Source organism: Cladophialophora bantiana (genome assembly GCF_000835475.1).
Source record: "Cladophialophora bantiana CBS 173.52 unplaced genomic scaffold supercont1.4, whole genome shotgun sequence".
Taxonomy (NCBI): domain Eukaryota; kingdom Fungi; phylum Ascomycota; class Eurotiomycetes; order Chaetothyriales; family Herpotrichiellaceae; genus Cladophialophora; species Cladophialophora bantiana.
The window spans coordinates 1,580,733-1,601,128 of record NW_015971578.1 but is presented as its reverse complement, the minus strand read 5'-3'; the positions used below and the strand labels follow the sequence as shown (position 1 = coordinate 1,601,128).

Sequence of the window (20,396 nt, the reverse complement as noted above, 5' to 3'; positions counted from 1 at the left end):
AATCAAAAACAAAAAAAAACAAAAACAAAAATAAAAGCGCCATAAAAGCCCCCCCTAAAAAAGGGAGATACCGAAGACTCAAAAAGGCAGAGACGGCCGGAACCCCCCTTCACGACCTCTTGAACATAAAATACCCATACATCCCACCTACGTCTTGCTCCACCATTGGGATCTTCCTCATCCCCCACCAGCGTGCGCCCATCTTCCACGCTCTGGCTCCGTTGTCGACACTCGCGCCGGGTAGCGGCTGCCGCACGTACCATCCCCGTCGGCCGAGCTCTTTGACAACCCACTCCAGCTTCCCGCGGTCCCTCACGTGTGCGGTGCGTCGCTTGATTTCCTGCAGCACGTCGCCGCCGAGTTCGATGACTTCGAGTGGTAGGGTGTCTTTGTCCATGAGAGAGGAGGGAGAGTACGAGAGTGAGAGCTGTGTCACGGAGCGGACGGATGTAATGTCGAGATAGCGCAGTGTGCTGTGGTGAGATTGCGTCGACGTGGGCGATGAGTCATCCTCTGGGGCGGCGACAGCGTCCGTGTCCATGGCGTGATCCTCGTCTTCGGAGGGCGCGGATGACGGAGATCTAAAGAGGCGCATGATGTCGGTGCTGAGACTGAGATTCGCGCCACGTAGGCCGAGTTCTTCGAGATGGGTGGCCAGAGTTCTGAGCGCGGGGATATGGGAGGGATTGACCTTTGCGCCGCCTAGATTGAGGGACCTGAGACTCGAAGGCAAGGCGCCCAGCAGTCTGGTGACGTCGTCTTCAGCGAGCAATCTATGCCGTGAAGCGTCGGCGGCGAGGTTCAAGTAGATAACATTCTCCCTGACAGCAGGATGGGTGGTGAGAAATTTGATGACACCCGCCCCCGTCAGACGCGTGCAGCGTTCGATATTTAGGTGTGTGATTGTGGCGGTTGAAGGGATTGACAAGAGAGCTTTGTCGTTGACGAGGGTATGTGCGACGTCCAGGTGCGTCAGGTTCGGAAGAAGCGGGAGTAGCACTTCAAAAACAGGTTCCTGGAGTGTGGTGCATTCATGCAGTGAGAGGCGTTTCAGGCTTGTGAGTGGAGTGGAAAGTTGAGTCGTGACCGTGGTGAAGGCCTCCGCAAAAGGGCGAGAAGAGCAGGCACAAAAATCCAGCGCTTGCATAAGAGGCATGTTGAACAACTTGGAGATGATATTGACGTCAAGTTCTTCATCCACGTGCTCGTGGACCAAGAAGGCCTGCAAGTTCGGCATGAGATCCAGACATGCGTTGAGGGTCTCGGGTTTCAAGAAAGGGGTCTGATTGCGAGTGCTGCGAGCGCTGCCAAAGCCCATGTTGGAATAATGAGAGAAGTCCAACCACTGCACTAATTCTCCGAGCTGAGGAGTGGTTTTGAGGGTTCGCATCAATTTGGCGAAGGCCCTCGATTGCGGAATCGAGACGTGTCGGTATAACACCCTTACGGCAGCTGCCTGGATAGTTCTGGACACGAGTGAACAAGTCGCCAGGTCAACATGAGGGCGTGCATAGGGGTCCGCTGTGTGATCGACCGTCACATAAGAGAGGATTAGTTCCAGAATTTCCTCCGGCATAGCCTCCAGAAACGAAAAGCGTTGGTGCGGAGTAATGCTCGAAACCTGCGACAGAGTCTCGTCCGAGTCGTCGACAATTGCCGTGTCTGTTGTCGTGCGATCGAACTCTTCGCTTAGGCGGATCGAATCTCGGACTTTCTCCCGCCAGACGTCGAGACTGAAATCGGCTGGGCGTGGGTGGACTCGAGTAATCTCTTTGGCGAAGGGGAGGTTGAACAACTTCTGCGCCGCTCTCCGCTTCTCCAGTTCGTCGAGAATCTTTTCCAGCTTCCTGGGGTTGCTGCGAGCATAGCCCTCCAGCCTCGTTCGGACATGATCCTCGTGGGAACCATTGAAATGAAACGAGCACAAGCCCTTGGTCTTACACCACCGACTGCATGGCCACGCGATCCACTCAACTTCTTCTAGATCCTGGGATGACAGGGACGACCCAAATGACTGGGGGAGGCCATCATCTTTGGTCAATGGTGGTCAGCGTCGAAATACGTATGCAGGGTGGTTGATCATGACATTACCTGTTTCTTCCTTGACTGATGCGTATGAGAATTTTCTCGAAGTCGTCATTTCTTCGGGAGGTTCGATAAGATGGTGATAATGAGCTTTGAACAACAATAATTCCTCTGGTCCTTCGTGTTGTAGGCAAGTGGAGGCAATTTTGTGGTGTGAGCAGGTGCCACGGTCTGGAAAGTCGGAGGGTAACATGATGGCCTTATTTTTTTTCACCCGTGCTCCTGTCTTATGAATGCTCTAGATTTCACCAGATGGCCAAAGAATGATAACACATCCAAGCGAACTCCACCAGCAACCAACAGAAAAAGATGCAGGGACAACGAGAACGTGTCAATAGCACAAGTTAGGAAAATATTATGAAAAATGGGGGTAATAGAAACATGGGAAAAGAGGAGAGGACAGGAATGGTCTGTGTCACTGCTTTTCAGTTCCCGATGGACGAGTGACATGAGCGGACGGAGCATAACTGTGAGTAATACGTACCACCGTTTTGCAAAGCCTCGACTGTCGACTAAGCAGTTAACGGCAGGCTATGAATCACTCTGCCCCGGATTAGTGGACCATTATTTTGTTTGGCCCGGTGTGGAATGAGGACAGCGGCCAGACTTCCAAAAGCATGGGCGCTTGGGAGGGATATTCGCGGATGGCCAGACATGAGACCTTGAGATTCCCAGGCGGCAAAGGGCCTCTCTCGGCTCTGGTGGTCAGGTGGCTGGAGTTCAAAATACGTGGCGTTAAAGGAAATGCTGACAAGTAGATGGTCGACCTACGTCGTAGGTAGGGGCAAAAGCTGTATTCGCCCTCAGCTCCTGGCTCGCAAGGAGATCCGGACATGACGGGATTGACGCCACGAGGGGGAAAATATTGGCTAGCAATGCCAGATGGCAGAGGGAATGAATATCGTGTTGTCAACCAGAGGTTAACATTACGTAGGAGGAAAACTTTTTCGCTTTAAGAAATGGCCGCAGGGCGGGCAAGGGGCCAAGGGGCGGACCAGTGGCGGGCCCCGGCGGAGTCGGCACAGCTAAATCTGGGGTAATAGTGCACGCTAGTATCTTGGCGTCTAGTCGGCGGCCATTCACGTGCCGCTTCAAAGTTTTCATAGTGGCTTGTTGGGGCTCCGCCGCGTTGTGCCTCCGGTACCGAAATTATTCTGTTACGTAGGCGGTGACGGCGACATACTTCGAAATGGTGGAATCGCCTCACCCTTTGACGCCATACAACACACAGAACGCGTAGTATTCATTTGAAAAACGGTGCTGACTGGGCATTTCTCATGACAAACACGTACAACCTCAAGACGTCAATCATCCGTTGACCCTTCTCCGCAACTATTCCGCATCTGTGACCCCTGCCCCCTGACGGTTGAGACTACCTCCTCGGCACATCACCCCGGAACTCCAGCCGGTACATTTGTATCTCGAACGGGGAAACACATTAAAAGGGCCAGAGGAGATAAAAGACGGTGAAGGACCACATCCCATCGCAGCCGACAACATACGACACCACAAAAATTGGGACAACTCATCCCTCATGCATCAATCCAGCCGCCCTGGGTCACGTCGACCTTCTTGAGCACCTCACTGGTGTTTTGTCGGGATGGAAATGGCGACTTCAAGCTCAAAGCCTCAAGCTCCGCCTTTTCAATCCCTGGTGTCCTCGCTCTTCCCCGCAAAGACTCTCCGCTTCGAATTCGTTCGCACAGCGTCTTGAGCACACCTCCAAGCCACTCAAAGTCCTTGAGCTCCAGGTAGATTTGGCCGCAGATCCGAGTCCACAGTTTCCCGTCGTACTCGTAGATGGCGACGAACGTGTTGTACTCGTCCACCAAGGTCTTTTCCATCCAGGCGATGTGGGTGGCTACGTCTGCTTCCTGGATGATGATGGGACCTGCCGAATGCAGGCTCGGCGAATTGAGAGGGGAGTTGGAACGTCTGGGCTCGCCCAGGTGTCCCCCTGAGCTGGCCGAAGATGATCGAAGCTGCGAAACACCAGTTGCACTGGGGAACCCGTACGACGACTGTCGCAACGCGGGAGAGAGCCCACCTGCACTTCCGGCTCCACCAGGGCCCATGCTAATACTTCCCCGAGAATAGGCGCCAATGATCGTGATTGGCAAGAGCACGTTGGCCATGGCACAGTCCCTGAGGCCGCCAGCCCAACCTATACGCCCTCCGTCACGTTTATCGCTGGCTTCGTAGCTTCCCATTGTTCGCAATCCGTATCCCGCGTCCAAATCGTCCATGACTTCAGTTCCGAGTAGCATGGCTAGGAGGTCAGCCCCCCTTTGAGCGATATCCCTGATGTAGTTGTAGATGGCTTCCTCACCCCCGCATAAATTTTGCCGGAAGTTGAGGGCCGCTGGGACACAATAGTAAGGGGTGTTGTCCGCAGTAGCGACAAACTGAAACAGGTTGACAAAGTCTGACTTGTTGCTCGGCGGAAGAGGGTTCCGAATCGGCGATGTCGCCAGCGGCACGAAGCCATGTGAGGTTGGAAAAGTCGTCCGGATGAGGTGTTGATTACGCTTAGGCACGTGAAAAACGGCACAGCCTCGTGGGGTATATAGCCACCTGTATCATGTTAGTCAACAAAAACAATCCTAGCATCGCGAGCAGATTGTCTCAAATGCCGTTTTCACTTACTTGTGGCAGTTGCTGACAAAGAAATCGGCGTCGAGCTGGGATAGATTCAGGGGTATCTGACCAACGCCGTGGGCCGCATCGATCAAACTAAGAATGCCGTATTCTTTGCACATTCTGGTGATCCTTTCGAATGGGAACCGCACCCCGGGCAAAGACACTATCGTCTCAAAAATACAAACCTTGGGAGTCAGCCCATCATACAGTACTCGTGATATCGTCTGTGACAGCGCATTGAGGATCTCGGAATGCGTGCAAGGAAGCGAGTAGGCAAAGTCTTGTCCATGTCCAACCTTGCGAAGTTGGAGTTGTGGATTTGTCTCGACAATGGAAGCCAGCGTCTTCTCAATGGCTCCATAGATAGTATCGAAATAGATAATACAGTCCTTTTCCTTGTACTGTAGATTGCGCAGGACGGTATTGACACCTGCAGAATTAGAGTTGTCGGCGACAAGGAAAATGCTGTGATGAACCCACCGGATGTAGCATTCTGTACAAAAACACACTCGTCGGTGGGGACATTGAGGAGTTTTGCTATGCGCTCCCGCGACTTGTCCAGGAGGTCAATATATTGGTACCGCAGGAATTTATCCGGGGCTGCCTCCGACAACTTCTGATAACCTCGCCGAGCATTGCGGACCGGTATTGAGTAGGTACCGAATGAACCTACGGATGTTCAATTAGGACATCTTCATCGATTGGAGATTGTTGGTTATGCGATGCGCAGACAACCAAGGTGATAAACAGGCTGATAAAGCAAGAAGACTTGGCGTTCTGGAGACTACCAGGGAAGTGGTGTGGATGGGCATACCGTGATTCAAGTTGACGTATTTGGGATCAAACAAGAACTGGGCCTTGAAGCCGTGACCGAACTCCGTGACCTCACCGAAAGAGCCCATGTTTGCCTTGTAATCGAAAATTGGACAACACTGCTGGATGGAAAGCGCATCAAGGAACAAATCCCAAAATAGGGGAAGGAAAGGGTTAGTAATGAAGTTTCAGCAGACGAGCCCGTACCCCTCTCAACTTTTTCGAAGCGCCGCAAGGCCGTCGTTTGGGTGCCAGCAGCAAAATAACAGGATATGCAGTTAGGAAGACAACGGGACGACAGGAATCACACCTCGCCGTTGCAAATATGGAAGCACCGCTGCTGCGTGACTCAGTCTAGGTAGAGCTGAAACATTCTGAATTTTGATCAGATACGAGGTTTCATGGGGGCGAGAGGGCGCCTCCGGGGCGGGAATAGCAGTCACGTCGCATTCTGCAGAGCCAAGGGCTTCGATCGGGTCTTGTCGAACCAGGGCACCTGTACGTGCCGTGCGGTGCTGGCCACTGAGCAAACAACTAACGGCTGGGAGCGCAACGAGAGTTTTTGTGAGGGCGGTAGGACCCATCTCAAGCCCCTTTCGTGGTGGCTGGGTGCCTCCGCTAGGCTGCTCGGGGCGCGATGGGCCAATCATGGGCTGGACTCTTTGGCGTCAGGCCTTTGTGCGATCCTTCGTTGATGGAGCCTCGGCGTGGCTAGTCTAGAGCAACGAGAAAAGCAATGATGATCCTGGATCCAGCGAGCCAATTCTTCCTCAGGCGTGCCTGCTTCTCAACTCCAAATTTGGGGAGCTGGATATGAAGGGGACGAGGCGACGTCCGGCAGTAGGACTTGGATTAGGTATAAAAATGAGGATGCTGACACAGAAAGCTGATTCGCCTGGTTGAAATAGTATATATTCGCACAGGGAATGGGCCTGGAAGCCCTGTTCCTCCTTTTTCGCACGGACCAAGGCTTGTTGTCCTGGCTCTTCTTGTAGGGTTCCCTCCAACACCGAACAGGCTCCCTTCGCCATCCTCAGGGGAACCACGTGCTTGACCCTCTTCCCGGAACGGAATAACTATTTTCCTCAACACGCACAGACGACCTAATACCCAGTACACTGTCCTTATCAAGGTTCTCTCTGATTGGTCTGTGAGAAGTACCGAATCGGCTCCACGGCTTTGTAACGGCGATAATGACTTCATACCTCGGTCTAATGAGCAACGCCTTAGGGAATTCCCCCGTCATCCCCCCATCATCTACAAGTCTTGAGCGAGGCAGGTCGGTAACTGCTCCGCAGTTTGGGAATTTAACATTTACCATATAGTTGCTGAAGCTGGTCTTGTATCGCGAGTAGAACACCGACTTCCACTACTCGCGAGATATCGCCGAATCTGGATTTCTAAGCCGGGCAACGAGTTTGGGGCACGACAAAGCCATCATAAAAATTAAAGGAAAAAAAATAAAAAATTCAGTGGCCTTGTGGTTGCTTGACATTGGAAGACCCAAATATAGCTGTGCCTGGAAACCTGTGCCACAGTCCTTCACAAAATGCCGAAAGCAATCTCGATATCAAAGGTCGACGGCAAGCCCGGTCAGGTCTATTATCCATTATCGCTAGATGAAGTCCCAAAGCCCTCGCCAAAGGGGAAAGAGGTCCTCATCAAGATCCATGCCGCGGCTTTGAACCACCGCGACTTGTTCATTCGCCAACACTTGTATCCAGGTACCGCGTTCGGCATTCCTCTCCTGGCAGATGGGTGCGGGACGGTTGTTGCTGTTGGCAGCGAAGCCAATCCGAGCTGGAAAGGCAAGAAGGTTGTTGTGAATCCCGGCACTGGCTGGAAGGACAGCCTGGATGGACCTGAGGACAGGGCCGGCTACAAGATCCTTGGAGGGACAAAGACGAATGCAAATGGCACCCTTCAAGAGTACATGTGCATAGACGAAGGAGAACTCGAAGAAGCGCCCGAGCATCTCTCTTCGGTCGAAGCGGCTGCCTTCATTCTCACTGGTCTTACCGCGTGGCGAGCGGTGATGGTCAAATGCGGCGAGAAAAATCTCAAACCAGGCAAGAACATCTTGGTTACAGGTATTGGCGGTGGGGTGGCACTGTTTGCTCTGGAGTTTGCTAGGGCAGCAGGCGCCAATGTCTGGGTTACCAGCGGAAGCGAAGAAAAGATTAGAAAGGCAGTCGCACTGGGAGCGAAGGGCGGAGTCAACTACAAAGAAGAAGGCTGGGACAAGAAACTACAGGGGATGTTGCCAGCTGAGAACAAGCTGCTGGACGCAATTGTTGATGGTGCTGGTGGGGATGTCGTTTCCGTCGGTGCGCGACTGCTCAAGGTATGATCAATCGACCTCTGTTCTTCCAGTTCACATACTAACACCCTCCATAGCCAGGTGGTATAATCGCCGTCTACGGTATGACGATAGGACCGAAGATGCCCTTCCTGATGCAAGCGGTCTTGAAGAATATCGAGGTCAAAGGGTCAACTATGGGATCCCGGAAGGAATTCAAAGATATGGTGAACTTCATCAAAGCCAAAAAAGTCAAGCCGGTGGTGTCGCGGGTCGTCCAAGGCTTCGATCTGGACGCCATCAATGGCTTGTTTGACGAAATGAAGAAGGGCAGCCAATTCGGCAAATTGGTGGTCGAGATCTCCAAGGAAGGCGCTGATAGCAAATTGTGAATATTATTAGCAGTCGATCCAGAATCCGGAGACCAAAGTCAGCGCTCAATCCACAAATAGATGCCAGATATCGATATTTTCCCCTAGATGGTCGCGTTGTTGTCGTTGGGGCTTAATAACGGTCCAGGATTGGCGTCTCAATTTGGTTGAATCGCCTCGTGTTTATCCGCACCTTGAGTATTGCTATTTTTACACTTCATGCAGCAAACCTTGCGCGAGCAAGCAATCGTGTTGAAACCAAACATTCTTCATCCTCCCGAAGAAAGGGAATCGAGTTGGTTGGTTCTGAGGGGACCGAGGATCAACAATGTCTTTTGTTCAGAGGGCCCTAGACAACTTGCATGTCCTGCAGATCCCGTGCGACCTGCGTGATTGACCCAAAGATGAGGCCCAGTGTGCAGGCGATCCAGCCAAGTGGTTTGACGTCGTTTTCCCTGCAAATCACTGATTTTCCACGTCAGATGCAGAGGCGGTCACAAGAGAGGACGAACTAGGGAACACAAGAAAAGGCACAACCGTCCCATTGGGGACACGGAACTCGACATTTGGCCCGGTTGGAAACCTCTGTGCTGCGGTGAGGTACCGCTTGGCGCAATGAGTGGTTTAGAGATAGCCAGCAAGATTCTGTGCCTGGTTTTTAACAATCCTGAAATGGCACAGATAGAACCTGCACAGCTTTGACAACGCAGATGCCCGATGGCCATGCAGCGCCTTTGCAAAGAATGGATCATCAACTGGCACTCAAGCCAGAGGTTGACTTGGTCCGGATGATCTTTCAAAATCGTCTTTGAAACGGATGAGTTACCTGGAGATCGTTTCCGCGATGTCAGAGAGACATTCAACCTCCTGGTCGATCTGATCGGCAGACTCTGCGCCTTAATCGCTGCATAACAAGTAGATCCTTCCCAACCCTTCAGTCATGACCTGGGGGTCCAGAGAGTCAGGATGTTTGTGATGCAAAGAGGCGAACATCGCGGTGTGGTGATAGGCGTTGGATTCGGTATGGACGTGGTGATCTTCAGTCCTGTAGCACATATCATGCCATCGAGCCGCGCCTTGACAAGGCTCGGGTCCTGGCTTTGGCTTGTTATGCATCCAGGCTGTATCATGATAGACCACAAGCAAGACATTTAATTCGCTCGCATCGACACGGCCACTTCGGCCATCACAAGTACTGGGGACAAAAAATTCACTCTGCGACGGTGGATCTGCAGGGGCCAGGGGGGAAGGGTCCTGATTAAGCGAACCAGCCAGGAGGCCATGACAAAAATAGAAATATGAGATCCCGAGGTAATAACTCGTACTCGGTATGCAATCCTGAGGATGCTTAACGCCAACTGGAAATTCACAGCCTCACAAATATTTTTCTCACAGTTGCTGCTTTGATTGACGCGTCCTCTACACGTATGACCGCGCGCATCGGGATATGGTGGATCGAGCTTGATTGCCGTTGGTCAGCCGTGCGCTAAAAAGTCGACATGACAACAATCGTACGGGTCACGTAAATGTCAGCCCAAGCCAGCTTGTGCGGAGCGGTTTAATGAGGATGCAAACAGAGCCGCGGAGCCCAGCGGGAAAGTAAATGGCGAAACAGACCCAGTGCTTCGTAGAGAGACTGGTCAACTTTTTCGGGCCTTCTTGTAAATGGGTCCACGACACGGTTGACAATCTCGATGCCGCTCACTAAGACAACGTGACGAGTAGTGCCTCTTTGGGCGTCCAGGATGGAGCAGGAACATTCTCTCGTCGCTTTTGCGAGACGTTGGTGGGGTCTCGATCCGGCATGGACCGGAAGTAGGATGGGCAAATGTCAGAAATTTGGTACTTGTACGACTAAGGCTGGCGGAGCCTACAGTTGCAGCATGAGATCTCCTAACCCAACTCGAGTGAACAAACGGTCTGAGTTTTCAGGCCTCAAATGAGTTCTGATGGAACTGCCAGTAACGATACTGTGACCTACTCGTTAGTCATGTAACGGGAGCATCTTGTGCATTTGTACCGGGGTTAGACTGCGCCGCGTCCCCCCCTGACTTGCTGCACGAGGATTCGATGGGCTTGGAGCTGGCTTGGAGAAGACGCCGGCGATGAACGGCCGAAGTTCCCCAGACTCAAGTCAGTATCATAGTGAACACTGGCTTGTGAGCTTGCTAGCCATGGCGGCCACGGAGTTGGACGTCCATGAAGTAGTTTCCAACCTCGCTTAATCTGCAGTCGAGGGTCGGAAACAAGGGGTGCGCCAGCTGAGAACCGTGGCCGTGCAACCACAATATACGGTCCCGTATGCAGCACAGCGAGGCGCTGGTCCTTAAAATTCTCGGGTTCAATTTTGGGAGGGGCCAGATGCTGGTCTCGCATGAGCTGGAAGACCCTCTTGAGAGCGATTAGCCGGTAAGATCCGGCAGAATAGATGTCAAGAGAGCAATAACAAGTAGAGCAAGGGCCCAAGGGTAAATTGTTCGGGAGTGATGGATGTTGCAGCCAGTGGATTGTGGCAGTGTTCGCCCAGGAGTGGCAAAACCCTCGAGCCGTGGGTGAGCAGTCGACGGACTACCAAGTACAGAACAATCACCGAGGATCAACAGTTGCAGATCCAGACAAACAACGCGAGGAAAACGTACCCCTTCTGGTGGTCTCGACGTTTCTCCTTGGCCTTTTCGCGCATCGGTCGTCAAAAAGGTTGCCATAACGTGAAACGATGGACAGAAATGCCAGAGCAGAAGCGATATCTAGAAAGCCTCAACTACCAATGGCTAATGGCCGATTGGTGACATTGAGGAGGCCTCCGCAAACGGCCATATCCTAGGATGGGCAAGCCGGGCAAGCCGGAAGAGGGCGTGTCGCTGAGCTCGAAAGGCAAAGAGGCCAGCCTGGTACTGGGTAGGCGTGAGAGAAAGAGGGCTAGAACTCGTCGGTTGGGCGGTTGGCGGTCTATCTTTAGAAAACTGGGGCCGCTGGGACTGGAAAGCAGCTAGCAGGAGGGAACTCATGCGGAGATGTGGGCTCAGGGGGGGGCAAGCGGTCAGGGATAAGCATGCAAGGGCTACTAAGGCCCTACTTGTAAGGGCTTAGGGGAGCCGAACTTAGGCTAGGGCTAGGGGAACAAAGGGCCCAGAGGGGGCCCAGCGCACCAGTGGTATCAAGGTGTCCCAACACTAACGCTTCAGGGTTTACGCCGGGCGATAGGGAGGTGATAGGTGACCTTGGTGACCTCATGCCTCCGTCTTTGCTGCAGGCTTTAGGAGCGACCCTCATTGGTATTGCCCCTCTCTTTCCTGCTTGAGGCCTTGGGGCTCTTTTGGGCTGCTCCTCTTACCCATTTACCCATCCGTTGCGGCTGTGCAAGCCTCACATGCTCCCCCGGCAATGCTTGTTCTTTGGCTGCCACGCTTTTTTCGCTCACTGCGTCCACCCTCCCCGTCAGGGTTGATGATCCCTCTGGTGGATCTCTTGGTCTTTTTGGCCCGGTTGGCCGTTTCCTGCCATCATGATCCCTGACTGCGGCTGTCATCGCATCGACTCGTGCGCACAAACACGTATCAATACCGCAGAAGAGGGAGAAAAAGAAAAAGAAAGATTTCCACTATTACGCCGCCAGCTGCCGGCCACACACACAACGCATACCTACCGAGTACTGGGTACACGCACTCAGGCTGCACCTCGCAACCAACCAACCATCCATTCTCGATCCATTCTGTTCTCATTTTGTTGGACGAGTTGGGCCTGGTCAACCCAAAAAAGGAGGATCTGGTACCGGGTACTTACCTCGTATTGTGTGTACTTGGTACTGTGCCTGCAGCACGGTGGCCGTGGCTGGGCGGTAGTGACCTCGGGAGCCTGTACCGAGTAGATAGTGACAAGTGACGGCCTTCTCAACACGGGCTCAGTGTCAGAGAAAAGTAATGTGCAGGACAAGAGCATGGAGCAAGAGCATGGAGCATGAGACGTGGTGGACGAGGAGGCACCACAGCCGACGCTACTGGGCATATCACTCCACGAAGCACACCTTTTTCTTCATTGAGGGCAGATCGAAACCTGCCGTCGTGTCAGCCACTCACTGTCCACCATTCCGGCGGGTCTCCGTCTCTCGTGCTAATCCTGCCTGGCCTTGTCCTTTTTCTCTCTCTTTCCTTTTCCCTCCTGCACCAGTTGGGTGAGTGACCCTTTGGCCTCTGTGCTCGAAGGCTCCTATGGACCATGGGCTATGGTGCCAGTACGTGCCAGTACTTGCGAGGATCCAACCTCAACCTGGGCACCTCTCCACCTGCCTGCCAACCGACCCTGCTAACCCTAATCCAGTGGGCACCCCGGTAAAAGGCCCCTCTTCCACCCAACTCCTCGCTTCCTCGCTCCTCGCTTTCTCCCACTCCTGCATCGCTGTTTTTCCCACAATGTGCTGTACTCTGACTGACCTCTTGCGCTTCTCCATCAGCCCACCACCTAGCTCTTCTGGTTAGTCGCTCACTGCCACTCCCACCCGAACCTGCCTCAAACTCCAACTCGCCGCACAGAAAACTCTCCCCGTTCACTGGCCCGAGCAGTTCTGCGTGACCTGATTGATCCCTTCCTTTGCCATCCTCGCCTTTCGCGGCCTTTCACTGCCTCTAACCTACCCTAGTCTCTCGCTGAGTCGAGGCCGATATAGCCTTTTGATTCCCCCCTCCTTGTCCTCGGCTCCTCTTCTTCCATTTCCGCTCCACTTGCTTCATCATCCTTTCCAACCCTCACCACCTTCACTCATCCCAACGTTTCCTGGTTCTGTTCGCAGGCCATACTTTCGTTTACTTCACAACAACACACTCGCTTTTCACGACTTCGAATATCCCCTCGTTGGACATCAATCGCTCACGTCCTTCGCTTTTCGAATTGTTTCGCTGAAAAGCCTCGCTCTCAAGAAGACCCTTATACCCCCAAATCCTTCGAATCCGCCTTCCTCTCGATTTCGCACCAGGGGAAAATCACCACCTTCACGTGATTGTGGAAGAAAAGAGATCTGCCGATATCTTCTCGACTTTCCATATCCAAATTTGTTGTTGGTATATTTGTGACTTCTCAGATTCGAGTTTGTTGCGAAAAGCCCAGACGACCCTTCGCTGCGCAACCACCCGTCTGGTGAACACTCGCCTGGGGAAACTCGACGGATAGATCCGCCAAAAGGGTTCAAAGGCAAGACCACTTCCAGGTTCTTTGGCCTCTGGCTCAAGTTGAAATCCAGCCTCTTGGGTAAGTGTGCAGTCTGTCTCTCGGGATCATTCGTTACCAAGATTCGGATCCAAGACTCGGATCCCTTGGGAACGTCAAGTATGACTAGACCCACGACACTCCTTGCTGCACATTTTTGTCCTTGCCTTGCTGTGAAATTATCCTCTGTTTTTTTCTCCCTGGAATCTCGAATGTCTCACTGACACCCTCCGACGACAGGTCGTTTCTTGCTGCTGGTGAAAGATCTACTCCTCCAGTCGGCCCGCCCTTGGGAATCTTTGCACATATTTGCCACAACTTGCCTCGATCTACCCTGACGAAAAGGTGAGAAAGAATCCCTTGCAGAGGAAGATCCTGGCTCTGCATTTCCATCTTGTCTGGCCGTGGTTCGGCTGATCGGTGTTGATAGTTCGTTCCTCCTGGCTGGAATTCTTTGTTCTCAAGATTAAATCTGCCTCACCTTCCCGACCTCTAGACCTTTTCGACAACAACGAGCTTTTGGTCTCATCCCAAATCGCCCAGGCCGGCAACGTCGACCTAGATCGCATCTCATCTTCGTCAACGCTCTCAGCCAGCCGCCGGCTCCTGCGCACTAGGAGTCCCAAGTCAATTTTCCAGATTCCTCGCCCCATCTTCGAATGTACCCCTGGAGAACGTCGATATTGACTTCACAGACATTCGAATCTCGATAGCATCTTGCAACCGTCACTCGCTTTGATTCGAGGCACCATTTAGCCTCCCACCACACTCGTTTAGCACACAGTCGCTCGCTTAGTGATTTTTTGGTTTTTGAGAAATTTGCGAAAATACCGTCAACCTGGCTTCCCTAACTTTCAACCGCTTTCAGGTGAGTCCAATCTTGCGTACCCCTGCCCCTGTCTTGGCCTTTACCCCGGGGGTGTTGGACCACTGCTCCCAGACTGATTCAAATACTGACATGTTCTCAGTCTTTCCCAGACTTCCGCACCCCGTTCATAGTCGACGACTCATACGATCCTGCAGTCTTTGCTGGGGAGCATTTTGCGAATCAGTTCCAGGACGGCCTTGAGGCAAAACCTGATCAGCTCTACTCCATGTCTGGCTATGATGGGACGGGTCAACCGGGGCTCATGAGTATGTTAACGCGATGTTGCGACGGGAGTGTACTTTGTTCTCACTGACTCCTGTCCCAGAATATCAATCTCCTGTCATCGAGAATCCGATGTTCTACAGCAGTTTTCCTCCCACTCCGTACGAACCTCACCCTCTTCTCCAGCCTGGAACCGTCCAGGAAGCCGACTTTCAGTACCTAGCTGGAAGTGACTATTCCTCCGAGAAGAGCTTTGTGCATGGCAGCGCCCCGTCTGTGGAGTCTAACGACCGGAAAGATGTAGATGTGAGGACGGCCAGCGCCCATCACCATCGCCTCCCCTCATCTCAGGCTATTCCAACACTTCCTCGCAAACGCAAGGCCTCGACCGAGGACGTGTACGATCTTCCTGCTCAAAAGAAGGCAGTACTTGCTCAAGTCCAAGTCCAGGATCCTAATGGCGACTACTATGACCTCAGCGGTCAGACATCCCCTTATTCACCCTTCGTGCCGACCCCAACTGGCAGCACTGGGCTCCCTGCGTACGTCAGCCGTGGCGCCTCTCCTAGACCTTCTGGTCATCACTATTCGACCTCAACTGCTTCCCAGGTCTCTTTAGCTGCCCCTTCGCCACATACGCCTGCCTTCAGCCCCTCGTTCACCACTGTCAAGAGCGAGCAGAGTCCGGGAGCGCCAATGACCCCTCTCCCACGTCCAACAACCAGTTCTCCCTTGAAATCCTCAGTCCCCAAGCTCGTTCGCACTTCCACGATGCAACAGTCTCCCACAGCCCCGTGCTCGAGCATCGCCATTGGGCAGACTCAGACCCTCAACCCATACGCCTTGTCAACCCTCAAAGCTAATCTCAAGCTCAAGGGTGACCTGGACAGCATGAAAGAAGACTGGACTGCTGAGGAGAAGGAAGCCCGCCGGCGCCTTGTGGTGTTCGAACGAGAGCAAGCCGGCAGCACCATCTCAGCTACTTTCAAGGCAGTCGCTCCTCAGGATCGCCAGGCAAGCAGCATTTGCATCAGCTGCATCTGGTGGAAAGAGAAGAACGAGTACTATGTCACTTCAGTCGACACGATCTATCTTCTCGAAGCCCTGGTCGGCGTCCGTTTCACTGTTGAGGAGAAGAACCGCATTCGTCGCAACCTGGAAGGCTTTCGCCCTTTGACGGTCTCCAAGGCCCGATCCGACAGTGAGGAATTCTTCAAGGTCATCATGGGCTTTCCTCACCCAAAGCCGCGCAACATTGAGAAGGACGTCAAAGTCTTCCCATGGAAGATCCTGGCCACCGCATTGAGGAAGATTATCTCCAAGTACTCCGCGAGCTATTCTTCGGCTGGGCTTCCCCTTCTTACCCCTGCTTCTTCCATCTACAGCGGAGAAGGTATGTCTGAGTATCAGTATCCTTCTTCGCCCCATCCAGAATACATGGCCGCTTCGGGGTATCCAATGAATCCTGAGATGGGATACGTTCCCCAAGCTGTCCAGATGCGCGTGCCCGGGCCTGTCGTGACTGGACCACCCGAGTTGCAGTTGCAGATGCCCGAGTACGTGCCCACCTACGACGTCAACGGCCAATACATCTATCAGAACGGAGTCCCAGTCACCCAAGCGACAATGGCTATGCCAGCCCACCCATTGACTGCTCCGATCACTCGCATGCCTACATGGGACTATGCCAGCTTTGTCAATGATAGCCCAGTTGCCATTGCACCCCAGAGTGCACCGCCTACTGCCTACCCACGTGGAAATATGGTCGAAGCGGCGGACTTCATGCCCATCATGCACTACCAACAGCACTAAACAGGTGCCGACTAATCTTTTTGACATTTTCCTTTCTTGACTGTCCTTAGCAATATTCTTTGTGCATGGCACAAGAGCTCGTACAACACGCACACTGGGACGACATTTCCTTTCTTGTCACTGGCGTCTTGGGCAATCGAGGAAACATAGGGATGGGAGGTTGAATGAGTCATGTATACACAAAACTCCTTGTACACCAGGATGAGCCATGTTTTGCATAGCGATTGACGTTTTGCGGTGGTTGGATTGGGGATATTGCCTATGCTAACAGACTCTTTGATAGTTGGACAGTTATGGCTGTCAACTTTTGGTGGTAATAACCGAAGGGAACAGGAGGGCGGGTTCAAAACGCAGGGTCAGGATGGACATGGCCGAGGGTTACGTTCGTGTATATGATTTGATGAAAGCTAGACTTAGTCATGGCAAACGGCCTAACGCGAACTGCCAACGCGCAGAAAATACATGATTAATAGCTCGTGAACGACCTCGGAATGATTTTCTCTTCATTGTGGCTTTGTGAAATCGCTCACGAGGCGAGCCAACTGATGCGGCAAGTCTGCCGGACGCGACTAGGCTTTTTTCGTCACTATAAACATCGTGACTGCGCGAAGACGATCCGCTGCGCCATTGCAGTCACTCCACACGGCAGCTGAACGGCTCGTGAGGCGTTGCTTCTCCTGCTATTGACAGTCTATGAGCCAGATTTTTGTATTGCTTTGTTATCTGTCGTCTACCTATCTAGACCACTCAATGACACATCAAAACCCTGGAACAATCCAAAGTACCGGGTAGCTGAGACTGACCTATCATTATGGCTTCCGCTGTGGCCATCAGCACTCCTCCGCAACCTCACAGCATGAACGAGAGCCCGTCGATGACTTCGTCCTGCTCTCCACAGAAGATTTCGCCGCGACGATCACCTTACTTTGCCAGCTCCTCAGCGCCGCCGCAAGAACCAGAAGCGGCAGACACAGTCACAAGCTCTCCACGTCCCTACACATTCACTCCTCAACGTGTCAAGTCCCTACCTAGAGCGTGGGAACGACGGCCTGCTACGCCATTCGTAGCGCGCAATGATGCACAGAAGATATGGAAACGCGTGCCGTTGGGTGTCATTGGGTCCAATATTGGGGAGAACTGGAGAAAAGAAACCAAGAGATTAAACACACGACCGGTCAAGAGATTGAGAGTTGCTCATCTTGGCGGAGATGGGGATAAAGAGAATGTTGGCTACATTGCATCCAGATGGGACGAAGATGAAATGATGACACCAAGTCCGAAACGAAAGGCATTGGAATGCGGGGGCGTTGCTGACCGGGAAACGGATTGGGAGGATCAACACATATCCGTTGTAGTTGACGACAACATCAAAGACGACGAGGACCTTAGAAATTCGCAACACGGCCCGGCTTCACCTATCTTCGGAAGCCATGACGTCTCCGAGAGCTGGATCAAGGGTGAAGGCGTTGATGGTAAAACGGACCTTTCGTCAGCTATCTCAGACAGCGCTGGTCCGGCTCTGGAAGTGGTGGATTTGCGCCAACCTCTTGCACCGGTCTGTGAGCCGGTGAATGTATCTTCTAGCTCTTCACTTACAGCAATGGAATCTCCATCAGATACACCCGTGAAGCCCCTCGATGCGGAGATCGATTCTTGTGGAGAGCAGCACCAAAATGCGCTATCACCAACAACGATAGCAACCGCTCAGGATACCATAGAATCGGTCACCAGCCCTGCAGATCACGACGACACGGCCTATCTGCACGATTTCCTATCTCGAGCTCGCGCCCAGAAGGCAGCCAGAGAACAGGCTCTCCAAGGAAACCCAGTGCAAGTGCAGGAGATGGCGGAGGCTGCGGACCTGTCGCTCGAAGGGCCTAGGTCTTCGCACATTGAAGACGTGGCCATTCTTTCCGTGTCGATGCCTGATGGTAAAGAGACATCAATAAACCTTTCGGTAGCCCAGGAGCCGGAAATCAACATCTCTCCTCGACGAAGCTCCCGACTCACAACGCGACTCCCAAGACCTCAAAAGCCCGTCACAAGCTTGCCGAGCAATATCTCTCTCAAACGACTCAGTGGAATGGAGTTTATTGCCGCAAACCGTGAAGCTCAATCCATTGCCGTGGCCACCAGGACAAATACTAAGAATAATAAAAGTGGCGCGGTGTCAGCCAAGGTCAGATTGATTCAATTGAACGCTGAAGTGAAAGCCAGGCAGTCCCCGGAAGGTGACGCGCTTGAGCCACCGAGCCCAGAGAAGGCGGCGAGGAAGAAGAAAAGCAGGGCAAAGGAGGTGACTTGGGCCGCGAAACTTGCGACTTTTCAGGATGGGGAAGTTGTGGATAGCACTGGCGATGAAGCAGCGGATGAAAGAAATGACAATCTCAAATCCGACAGTAACTCCGAGGATGAAGGCGAAGCCAATGAAGGGGTCGAGAAGCAGCGTTCACTCGTTCGGCAACGTAACAGAGGGGTCAAAAAGGTGCGCAAGCTCAGGAAATTGAATGGTGGGAGCACGAATGGGACGCCAGCACCAAAGAAGACCACAAACATACCTCTGCCCGTCGGATCGCATTCGTCTTTGTCTGCAAAGGCGGTTGAATTGGTGACACAAGCCGAAGATGGTATAGAAGGTGAGAAGAATACGATACAGACAAGAATGAGGACGAGGATTTCCAAGGCTGTCTGAGGGTGAAGTTCAGCTTGGTGTTTGTCGTGTGGCTCGCATGGCAGGTTGCTCTAGCCTTGCGTGGCTTGTGGGAGGTGAAGTTGATATATTAACAACCAAACCAGTTTGATTGATCGAGATTACCAATCCAATGTTTGACGCAGGTGAGCGGCAATTAGGAGTTGAAAAGGCGCAACGCCGGCTCTCGTGAGCCAACATGTTGTTGCGCAGTGCCGTCCATCATCGCAGTCGTCGTCGCGTTTTCCACGGAGTGCTTTGCTGCCGCGGTTCTTTCAAAAAGCCACAGCAGGACCAGCCGGGGAAGGGCGAAGTCGTTTGTCCGGTCCCCGCGTGGCCCCAGCCTCAGCAGCACTATGAGCAACTACGATACATGCTCGTATCATTAACAGAGACTCCGTATCCGACATCCCACCCGAACTCGCCGATCTGTACATCCAGCATTATGTAGCGGGTTGTATCGGATTGGCTGGAGTTAAGGATCCGGTGGCTAGACTGACGAGAGTGCTCCATATCTACCAGTAATTGCACTTGTACTTGTAGGTATGGTGCAATCGGTACTACTGTGCCCAGTACCAGTAAGTACCGAGTTAAACTAGCTGGTGGGACCCGCAAAATAAGCCTCGCGCCAGTGCGAAGGCGCTAAACCGCATCTATCGGAAACGGCATAGATCAGTGTCTATATCGCTTTTTTTCCACGTCGTTAACGTCGTTAACATCGCTAGTGAGTTGACAAAGCTGAAAGCTGGCCTTTTTTTTTTTTGGAGGGGGAAGGGCTCGGGCACACACCACTACAGTGCCTCGGAGTTAGGAGGTCGGGCGGGATGTAATTACGAGTGTGCATATGTTTGCACTTTGGGTGTGGGATCGAGATCAACTGCCCCGGTCCATCAGTCGGCCAGTTGGTCGCTCGGTGTATCCGTTAACCTTCCCAGCAAGCCTGTTTGTCAGTCTACCCCGGGCGATCAATCATAGTCGAGGCCCTATCGACCACGGATCAATCAGGCAAACAATCAGGCCGCATCAAGTGTAGTCGATGGGTGGCCGGCTGAATGATCGAGGATGCCGCCCGAAATAGGGCGTGAAGCTGAGATGCACCTAGGATGCTACGATGCTAGGATGGCCAGGTCAGAGAGGGCGGAGTCGGTGTAATTAAATCTAAATGCCTAGGTCCTTTCGCGGCTTCTGGCGGGAAGAGAAGGAGGCAGTGAGGAAAGAGAGCGTGTTGAGCAAGAGGTGTGGACGGACAAGTATAAGACTGTGTCAAACCCCCTCTTCAACCCGTGTCTCGCAGGGAAGGAAGATTTTGGTACCTGAAGGAACGTGTTCTGCGAAACACATACGCCGAGCGAGATACACCCAGACACCCACTCGCACACTCACATACACACACAAGCA

The 20,396-nt window shown here is 52.8% G+C and overlaps 5 protein-coding genes across 5 annotated transcripts; 3 read left to right on the top strand and 2 right to left on the bottom strand.

The window, feature by feature from the left end:
* Positions 1–109: 109 nt before the first annotated feature.
* Z519_03352 (uncharacterized protein) lies at positions 110–2,278 on the bottom strand (the record flags this gene model as incomplete). The annotated part of the gene is made up of 2 exons (XM_016761102.1): positions 110–2,031; positions 2,092–2,278. 2 exons carry the CDS (start codon positions 2,276–2,278, stop codon positions 110–112), a joined length of 2,109 nt encoding a protein of 702 aa, XP_016622952.1.
* Positions 2,279–3,617: 1,339 nt separating this feature from the next.
* Positions 3,618–5,627, bottom strand: Z519_03351 (uncharacterized protein; the record flags this gene model as incomplete). Its single annotated transcript, XM_016761101.1, has 4 exons — positions 3,618–4,659; positions 4,732–5,155; positions 5,206–5,394; positions 5,540–5,627. The coding sequence occupies 4 exons, from the start codon at positions 5,625–5,627 to the stop codon at positions 3,618–3,620; spliced, it is 1,743 nt and encodes a 580-aa protein (XP_016622951.1).
* A 1,460-nt stretch (positions 5,628–7,087) lies between these two features.
* On the top strand, positions 7,088–8,229 carry Z519_03350 (uncharacterized protein; the record flags this gene model as incomplete). Its single annotated transcript, XM_016761100.1, has 2 exons — positions 7,088–7,882; positions 7,936–8,229. The coding sequence occupies 2 exons, from the start codon at positions 7,088–7,090 to the stop codon at positions 8,227–8,229; spliced, it is 1,089 nt and encodes a 362-aa protein (XP_016622950.1).
* A 6,272-nt stretch (positions 8,230–14,501) lies between these two features.
* Z519_03349 (uncharacterized protein) lies at positions 14,502–16,309 on the top strand (the record flags this gene model as incomplete). The annotated part of the gene is made up of 2 exons (XM_016761099.1): positions 14,502–14,541; positions 14,601–16,309. The coding sequence occupies 2 exons, from the start codon at positions 14,502–14,504 to the stop codon at positions 16,307–16,309; spliced, it is 1,749 nt and encodes a 582-aa protein (XP_016622949.1).
* Positions 16,310–17,120: 811 nt separating this feature from the next.
* Positions 17,121–19,001, top strand: Z519_03348 (uncharacterized protein; the record flags this gene model as incomplete). Its single annotated transcript, XM_016761098.1, has 1 exon — positions 17,121–19,001. One exon carries the CDS (start codon positions 17,121–17,123, stop codon positions 18,999–19,001), a length of 1,881 nt encoding a protein of 626 aa, XP_016622948.1.
* Positions 19,002–20,396: the final 1,395 nt, after the last annotated feature.